This window comes from Glycine soja, chromosome 20 (genome assembly GCF_004193775.1).
Source record: "Glycine soja cultivar W05 chromosome 20, ASM419377v2, whole genome shotgun sequence".
In the NCBI taxonomy this organism is placed as follows: Eukaryota; Viridiplantae; Streptophyta; class Magnoliopsida; order Fabales; family Fabaceae; genus Glycine; species Glycine soja.
In genome coordinates this window covers 42,783,225-42,792,732 of record NC_041021.1, presented here as the reverse complement: position 1 = coordinate 42,792,732, position 9,508 = coordinate 42,783,225, and the positions used below count along the sequence as shown (strand labels likewise).

The window sequence follows — 9,508 nt, the reverse complement described above, 5'->3', positions numbered from 1 at the left end:
ATCGCTAACCTCTGTACAAATAATGTAAGATACAAAGAAAAAGAAAAAGAAAAGGTAATGGTGAAGGCCGGACTTCGTACCCATATAATTTATCTATCCTATCCGGGTTGCATCTAGAAACTTAACGCTGTACAGTACCACAATTAATTCAATACCAGCTCAAATCATCTTTTAAAACCTTGAATATAAAAAAGTATAGTAGCAATATTACAATCGGTAAACTTGGAATAGATTATATTAGCTCTGCAGTAAAAAAAAAGAAGAAGAACATTATATTAGTAGCTGTAATATGATTTATAAACATTGTTAACTAATTGGTGATAAAATTATTATGGCTGAGCTCTCTGTAAGTAAAAAACAAATCATTGATAAAAATTATGTAAGTTATACGAATAAAAAAAAACCGTAACGATGTATATATAGTTGGCATAATTAACTTTCCTTTATTTCAGTTGGGTGTGACAATGGGCATCCTTAATTTAGAATTAATACGTACGGGAAGGTATTGCATCAGCAAGCCCTAATTAATTAATTTACTAGCTATAAATAGGGGAAGGTTTTGCATGGAGTTTGCATCAATTCAAAATATATCATCAATTATAAGCATGGGTTTGTGGAACACAACGAATGCAGTGTCTTGCCGCTTTCACAAGTTTGGTGATGACCAAAAGAATCTGGTCTTCCAAGGTGATGCCACGTCTTCTTCCAGGGGCATAGAACTCACAAAGTTAGACGGTGGAGGAAAACCAGTGGGTGGCAGTGTGGGGAGAGTGTTATACTCTTCTCCAGTGCACCTTTGGGAAAGCTCTACAGTGGTCGCAAGCTTTGAAACCGACTTCACCTTTTCCATCTCATCAGACTCTACTACTCCAGGTGATGGCCTTGCCTTCTTCATTGCACCATTTGACACTAAAATCCCTCCAAACTCTGGTGGGAGCAACCTTGGACTCTTCCCATCAGACAATGTTGTTGCTGTCGAGTTTGACACCTACCCTAATCGTGATAAGGGGGATCCAGATTATAGACACATTGGTATCGATGTCAACTCTATTGTCTCCAAGGCAACTGCTAGGTGGGAGTGGCAAAATGGCAAAATAGCCACTGTACATATCAGCTATAACTCTGCCTCTAAGAGACTCACTGTTGCTGCTTTCTATCCTGGCACTCAAACTGTGACACTCTCCCATGATATTGAGCTCAACAAAGTGCTTCCTGAATGGGTTAGGGTTGGATTATCTGCTTCAACTGGACAGCAGAAACAAACAAATACCATTCACTCATGGTCTTTAGCCTTCAACAACCGTATCGGATGATTCTGGTCATTCACTTTCCATCTTAATAAATCTCATCTAGCTATGCTATGTTGTGTTGTGTGCCAATAATTAAGGACAAATAAGGAGACTAGAGTACGTACTACCTAGTCCACTACTGCTTAATTATGTACGTACGTGTCTGTTATTTCACTTTTATAAGTAATGAATATGAATATTATGTTATTAAGAGTACAATATCCAACAATATCAGGAACAAAATAAGAGTCGCATTACAATGCAATTTAAACAATAGGATTTATATAAAGTTCAGAGAAAGAATAAGAACTTCTGTATTTGTTAAAAGCCTACGGAAGATTTACGCAGGAACTTAATTGCAAATGAGAGTAAAGTTGAGAGGAGGACCTTATACTGGCACAATTAATTGAAACTTGAGAAAAAACATGTAACTAAACCAAACTAAAAATAAAACATAACTTCAGATGCTTTTAACATTCAAAATACACATAAAAAGTCCAAATCAAATATGTCATATAATGCTTATATTTAATCTTCAATAATTTATACACAACAAAATTCATTATAATTTTTTTACAAGTTTTGAACTTAATTTGTACAATTTAATTTGGTATTGTGCAACAAAATTCAAAACAAATATTTTCTAAAAATTAAAAATTATTTTCAGAAAATATTTTCTCAAACCAAACACTCTTTGTTGTCGTTTCTCAGTTGTTGGACTTGTTTTATTAGGCTCTCATCAATTGGGCTTTTCGTTCCATCATATTGCATCCCTAATGAATTGTTTCAGCCAACCTTTTTTTTTTTTTACTGTGTTGGTTGTCTTCATTAATTCCTTTATTAGTTAAAATGCAAATTGTAAATTTTTTTGCTGTTTGTTTAGAAGATGTCATGTGTAAAAAGTTGCCATTTATAGTCCTTCTATTTGCTTATAGTATTAATATTGATTGATGATTCATGAATTTCATTTTATCTTCTAAAAAAAATTGTGTGATGAAAGTTGTTGCTTTAATTTTTTAATCTCACAAACAAAGAGACTTATACACATGTTTTCCATATATAACCTGAATTTCCCTCCCTCCCTCCCTCCCTTTCTTTTACTTTTTCGTCACCTATATTTTTGTTTGTGTCATTTTTCTTCAAATTGCTATAGGCAAATGTGCCATGTGCCTTTAATTAAAAGTAGGAAAACCATAGGGTTTTTTTTCAACCTTTTATTGCAGTAATTTTTAGTTTGATTAAGACTTTTTTTTATTAACTACCTTCAATCAAAAGTCATCTTGAATTGAAGCATTCCTGAAATCCTAAGAAACATTGCAAGTTGGCATTGATCCTATTAAGATTTTAATTATTTGATTTTATCAGTTTTTGCCAGCTAACACAATAATAGATTCTTTTTTCAACCTTTTGTTACAGTAATTTTTAGATAAATACTTGTAGTTAGTTAGGACATGTATTTGACTAGTAATTGGGATTAATCAAGGTTGGGAATCAACTATATACCCATTAATGCAATTCAATGAAGAAAGCAATATATTTTGATCCTGTTTGAACTTAAAAAAATATTTTATTTGCAAATATTTTTTAATATTAATAATATATTATTATTAATTAAAAATAATTTCTATAAATTTATTATTTTTATTATTATCAAGAAAATATAATTATTTAATTTAACAATATTTAATGAGTGGTAAATATAGGTAAAAATACTTTTTTTCTACTAATCAATATGTGATTTGTACCTATAATTTGAAGTTGTAAGCATAAGCTTTTTTTTTTTTTTTTTGACAAAGTTGTAAGTACAAGTTAGTGTCTCTTATCTACACCCGTTGCAAACTGTAGATATCACCTATAATGATAGACAAGTGCAATTATAGATAAAAATTTATACTAACAATCTAATAATCATCATTACAAAATCTCACAAAGTTTCGACACTCTAAGTATCCAATGTTAATTGCAACTACAAATTTATCTATCGATCATTAACTTTCAGTAACAAATTTTATCCGTCACTAGAAGTCAATTTTTTTTAGTGTCAGTTCAACAATGATACAAACTTTCCATAGTTTCATTCTTGAGTTCATTAGAGTTTGGCAACTTACACCTTATGAATCTCTATCTTTCAATGAATATGCTCAATGGTCCAAGTCCTAAGGCATTTATGAAGCATGACTTCAATTCAATGTGTATTTAGGTTCACATTAAGTTCTCTAATATCATGTTAAAATATTAATTAATGTGATTTCAAATTAATTTTCATATATTTAATTCCATGTTAAAAAAATTTATTCTAAATTAAAATGATTTTTGTGCTAGATAAAAAAATTGTATTATATATTATAAAAGCAAGATATTAGTAAACTTCAACACAATTTTTAGTTTCAAAATAATGGGACATTTGATAGGAAAGAAATTTTTAGTTTAATGGGAATGCTAAATTAGAAATCTCTGTTTTTTATATTTAGTATCAATTTTAAAAATAACATTCCAAAGAAAAAAGGCTTCCTAGTAATGTCTTTTTTCCGAGTTTCCCACCAAAAAAATTTCATAGAAAGAGGTGGGAATCTTAATTTTTCAAGTTAATTTTTTTTAATATAGTAAAAATATTATATTCTTATTAGATTAATTACTTTAATAAATAATTAACAAATTTTAGATTTTTGGAAAACTTATCTAAATACTACCAAAAATATTTATGATCAACCAAAAATATTTTATTGATTCTTAGAAATTATAATTCTTAAGATTTATGATTCCCGAGCATAAAAAAGTTTATTCCCTATTAAACGTTGAATTTTAATTAAAATTAATTTAATTTAAAATTAATTTTGTGAACTTTCATTCAAAGCCACATTAAATCCCTCTACGACTCAGATAATGGTTTTAGGTAAATTCCATCATGGTTTGCTAAGCTGAAGAGCCTTGTTCATGCAGTTGAATCTTCAATTAAATAAACTAACTTCAATTCATCATTTATAAATAAAAAATATATATCTATCATCTAAAAACCTTATATTTATCAGGAAAAAAGTTTCGAGGAAAAGCATTTGGATGCAACATATATAATCTAGAGGAACTGTATTTTAAGCAATAATTAATGAATTGGCGATGGCTTGCCAATTTTGTTAGGACAACTGGAAAAACTAAAATACATTGATTTCAAATCAAATTTTTCTATGGTTCAATTCAATTCTATCTAGGAAAATTATCAATGTCGTCGCATCTACGTCTATCTAACAATAAGTTGGATGGGGATGCTTCCTCAAAGTCTAGGGAAACTTGTAAAGCTACTTTCTCGATTATATTTCAAACAATTATTTTAATGGCCCCATTCCTTAAATTAAAGTCTCTATCAACATATAAATCTATTTCACTGATCTTTCGGTAAATATATAGTTATATAAATAAAACTTAGCGATCATCAATTAACAAGTAATATAATGTACTACGTACACATTATACACTTTCATGATTATAATATAATTTTGAATTAAATGAATATATAATATAATGTACTACACATATTATATAAAAAACTTTCATTGTATGGGAAAAGAATGGTCCTCAATTACGCTCCAGCTATGGTATTTGAGTCCTTACAATTAATAACCAAATTGGTTGTTGGCTGCAAAAAATATTGGCTCTATAAACTTAAAACACAACACAAACCAATCAAAATCAATATATCTAACTAGACCAAGTCAGTTGCACAGTTCTGGCACACTCCTAATAGTGTTTTGCACGAGGAAACGGACCATTACTATAAATACTTGTACGGTTTGCATAGACTGAAATAGAACCTAACTTGTACGGTTTGAAGTACAACACCGAAGCTATATGCCTATCTGCCATGCAAATCTTCTTCTAGCCACAAACCCATTTTCCGGACAAGATTTAACATCGATACCATAAGTATTTACCAGCAAAATCTTCTGCAGATTTAAAATCCAAAGAAAATCAGCCGTGGATGTAAAATCTATAGCACTGTTTACCATGAAAATCTGAAGAAAATTTCCCAAAAAATCTCAATTTTCCACAGCAAGACCGTTGGAACAAAAATTACTATATATATTTGTTGTAGAAATTTTTTGCAGAAAACTAATTATGTATCACTTTCCGGACAATAAACTTGTTTCTATAGAATTTAAAATAAAATGTGCAGGAAAGTCTTGCGTATAAAAACTATAATGATGTACTTGCCAGAAGGACCATGTACGTGCCCACCACATAATTCACTATTCTTTATTTCAATTGTGTGAAGAGAGGGTGGCCCAATCACAATTTTCCATCCTTAGATTACAATAAATAGGAAAAGGTTTTACATGGACTTTGCATCAAGAACCCAACGTGTCACTCAATCAATTCAACATCGTATCATACCATGGCTATCAAAAAACTCAGTTTCCTAATTCCTCTACTCACCTTTGTATCCATTTTGTTGATGTTAGAAGTCAGCACAGTCAGTCTCTTTCACCTTCAACAAGTTTGGTCCAGAACAAAAGGATCATATCTAATCTTCCAAGGTGATGCCACTTCTAATGTCAATGTCTTACAACTCACAAAGTTAGATAGCAAAGGAAACCCAGTGAGTGGCAGTGTGGGGAGAGGGCTATACTCTTCCCCAGTGCGGCTTTTTCTTACAGGGGCTTCTTTTTTTGTCAATTTTTCTAGGGGTGGGTTTTAAATAATTATATAAAAGGGATAAGTCTTGATAGGGGACACCCTTTGAACTAGAATTCGTCCTACCTGTTATGATTTTTTTTTTTTAACTGAATTCATAAAATATTTATGACTTCAATTAATTTTTTTTACCATTTTAAAGTTATAATAATTTTTTTTCTTTTACAACTTTTTTTTTGTTTTATCACTTTGAAGTCATAAAACTCTTTTTTTTAAATAAAATTATTTAATTTTAAAGTGTTTCTTTTTAAAAAGTTTTAATTTTTTTTACGTTATTTTATTTTGTTTTCTAATTTTTAAAATTATAAAAAAAATTATTTATTTAAATGTCAAATAAATAATTTTAATTTTACTTATTAGTAGCTTTATTTAATATTGTGTATATTTTTATAATTTTATTTTATATATTATTAATTTATTTTAATATTTTATTATTTAAAATATATTATATATTTTTAATATTGATTTATTTAAATATTTTTATTTATTTAAAATTTAGATAATTTATTAATAAAAATACATACTAAAATTAAAAACAACATAATACTACTATGACCATAAGAAGAAAGAAGAAAAAACGTTGATTTGTGGATATCATTAGGCAAATGAAAAAGCCAAAGTGCGGGAAATGCACAGGTCCCACCCACGACAAAAACAGTTTTTTTTATAAAATAAACGACAAAAACACATATAATACTACTATGACTAACTAGCGTTACATTTAAACTAATGTTAGTGTAGTCCAACAGTTTTCCTTGGGTTAGTATTTTGATGTAACATTTAACTAATATTACCCTTTTTGAAATTTCTATGGTTACCTTCATTTCATTGGATTTATACACTCAAAAGTTCCAACCCAAGAAGTTAAGTTGAGCAATATTTTTGTATAATAAATGGCTTTCTTCACCACTGCCAAAGTTGACCATGATCTGTTTCTTAACTTTCTTCTTTTTCACACACCCCAAGTCCCCAACTTGTTCTACTGGCTAAGGTTCTATTCGTGTGTGTCTCTGTTTGGTCTTAAAAAAACATTTATTGATTTTTATATATTAAATTTGAGTATTCACTCTTGAATATAAAAAATAAGTCTATAATATTTGTTTTAGTGAATTGTTTTGTTTCTCCTTATGTCACAGTTTTATATTTGTATATTTTTTAAAATATTATTATTTAAATTTAATTGATTATAATTTGAATTTAAAATTTAATTGTAACATACTATATTTAATTAACAAATACAAAATTAACGTTTATATATTAATTAAGATCTTGAACTTAAAATTTATTTATAAAAAAAACTTTACTAGAAGAAAAATCTCTCCGTACCATGATTATTTCAGGCACAAATGAGATTTTTTTAGGGTAGGAATAATATTGTTTCTTATGGAGAATTAAGAACCTTATTGTCTAAACCAAAAACAAAATTAGAGGTTATGTGTCTAACTGAAACAATTTATTTTTTTATAATTTCTTTATTAGTTTTAAAAATAAATTAATGTTTAAGGTTAATACATATAAACAAATTAAAAAATATTTAATGAATGAAAAATACTAATCCACATTGGAGTAATATATTTAAACTAAAATGTTCTTATTTAATATCTTATTAGTATTACTTCATGCACATGAATACTTCTCCTGTGTTTTTCAAAGGCGTTAGGTTTGCTGAATTCCACTTGTAATAAGCAAAGTCATTATAATTAATAGTGATGTTTTCTATTTTTTTTTACCACATTATTATTGGTATAAACTATTTATTAATTTTGTTAATGACTACTATCTATCAACGTTTCTAGCTCTATGAATTAATGATGTGCTCATTCAACTGTGTGTTCAACCTTTTTGTCATAATATAAATTATAATTAGTTTATTATTTTTTATTTAATTATAATTATTATAACATTTACTATGTTCCTTTTTATGTAATAATTAAGAAAAAAATAAAAAAATAATCTAGTAAAATAACTATAGAGTTTTTTATTTTATCTCTTTTCATTTCTACTCCACAAGACGGAGGGAGAACATGATGTTAGGAGGATGGACAAATTAAAAAATAAAATTTATCTTTATGGCATATGATAGATTTATAATAAATCTATAAGTATTAATTTATACAAAATATTTATAATTACACTTTTTTTAACCTAAGAACATGTAATAAAGGTAAACATAGAAAGAAGTAAACATTTTTTCTTTTTAAAAACTCATTATTACTTCACATGCTAGTAATAAGGTTTGCTTTTCAATATCTAATTTATTTTTCCAAGGTTTACACATTAATGTGTAACGTGTAATCAAGGTTGAAAACATATTAGAATCACAAATAATAACAATAAAAGAAGAAAAATGTGTTAGTGTGCTTAATTGGAAAATGTTAATAAACAGTTTTTAATTATCAAATCAATTATATCAAAATTAATAATAAAGGAAGACTAATAATGTTAAAACAATTTACGATCCCACTATTGAGAAGAAGAATATAAGGAAGGATTATTTGGTTCAGTGGAAGGGTGAGTCAGAAACTGATGCAAGATGGGAAGAGAGATTGAATGGAAAAGAATGTGAGACAGTAAGGAAGGTCTCATTCCTGTTTGATTTCCATGTCTGCAGGAAAGATAGAAGATCGGGAATGCCGAAATTGAATAATATCTGTTTGTTTGTGATTCAAAGCAAAGTGCTTGAACTGTACTTTTTCCTTCAATAGGTAAGGGCCCCTTGATCAAAGACCGGTTACACCGAATCAGTCATGAACAGAAGTTGACAGTGATTGGTGAAATGGATGCAGTGGCAGTAGCAGTGGTGAAGAGAAGAAAGAAGAAAAGAAGAAAAGAAAGAGGAAGAGAAACCAGAAGAGAAAGAGGAAGAGAAAAACTAAAAAGCATTACCATGTATCACATTTTTCAAATTCTTCCCCCTTTTAATATTTAACTATATACAGATACTAAGCTGCAAATTGTTCATATGATTTATGAATAATGAAAAGTTTTCTTGGTTAAAATGACTTTTCTGAGTGGAATGATATCTATGCCTTCTGCTCATGCTTGTAAATTGTACCAGGAGTGTGTAGAAGTAGAAGGCAAAAAAATGGTATAGTGTAAATCCTTCTGATTAAAGAATGAGTGAAAACAAAAAATGGTTTTCAAATCATTCTTCTGAGATAGATAACTCAAACACACAAGATTCTTTGATGAGCAAAACATTTTTGTTAATCATTTATTGAATCATTTGGTTAGTTTGGCTGTACACATGGTCAACAATGAAACGGAAGTCTACTAAATTTTATGACTGTTCTAACCTTAAAGTCTGCAACCATTTAGCTAGTTACTATTTTTTTTTCATACAAAATTACTGAAAATAAGAAGAAAAAAATAAACAACTCACGACTGTTTCAGTAATTTGTATGTCCTCTGCATCTGTATGCAACAAGTGCCACCTCAATAAATTGTACTTACTGACATTATGCTCAACATGGGAGCAAATAGTGAGAACCCCAAAATAGTTGGAGACTAGCTAGTGATACAACTAGCGAAGA

General features: G+C 28.6%; 1 protein-coding gene across 1 annotated transcript; it reads left to right on the top strand.

Annotated features, from left to right (window-relative positions):
* The first annotated feature begins 578 nt into the window (after positions 1–578).
* On the top strand, positions 579–1,508 carry LOC114401251 (lectin-like). The gene has a single exon (XM_028363723.1). It carries the CDS (start codon positions 606–608, stop codon positions 1,311–1,313), a length of 708 nt encoding a protein of 235 aa, XP_028219524.1. The 5' UTR covers positions 579–605; the 3' UTR covers positions 1,314–1,508.
* The last annotated feature ends 8,000 nt before the right edge of the window (positions 1,509–9,508 follow it).

Bases quoted from the DNA above. Each gene is read 5' to 3' on its own strand.
- LOC114401251 (XM_028363723.1), top strand. From the start codon at position 606: ATGGGTTTGTGGAACACAACGAATGCAGTGTCTTGCCGCTTTCACAAG.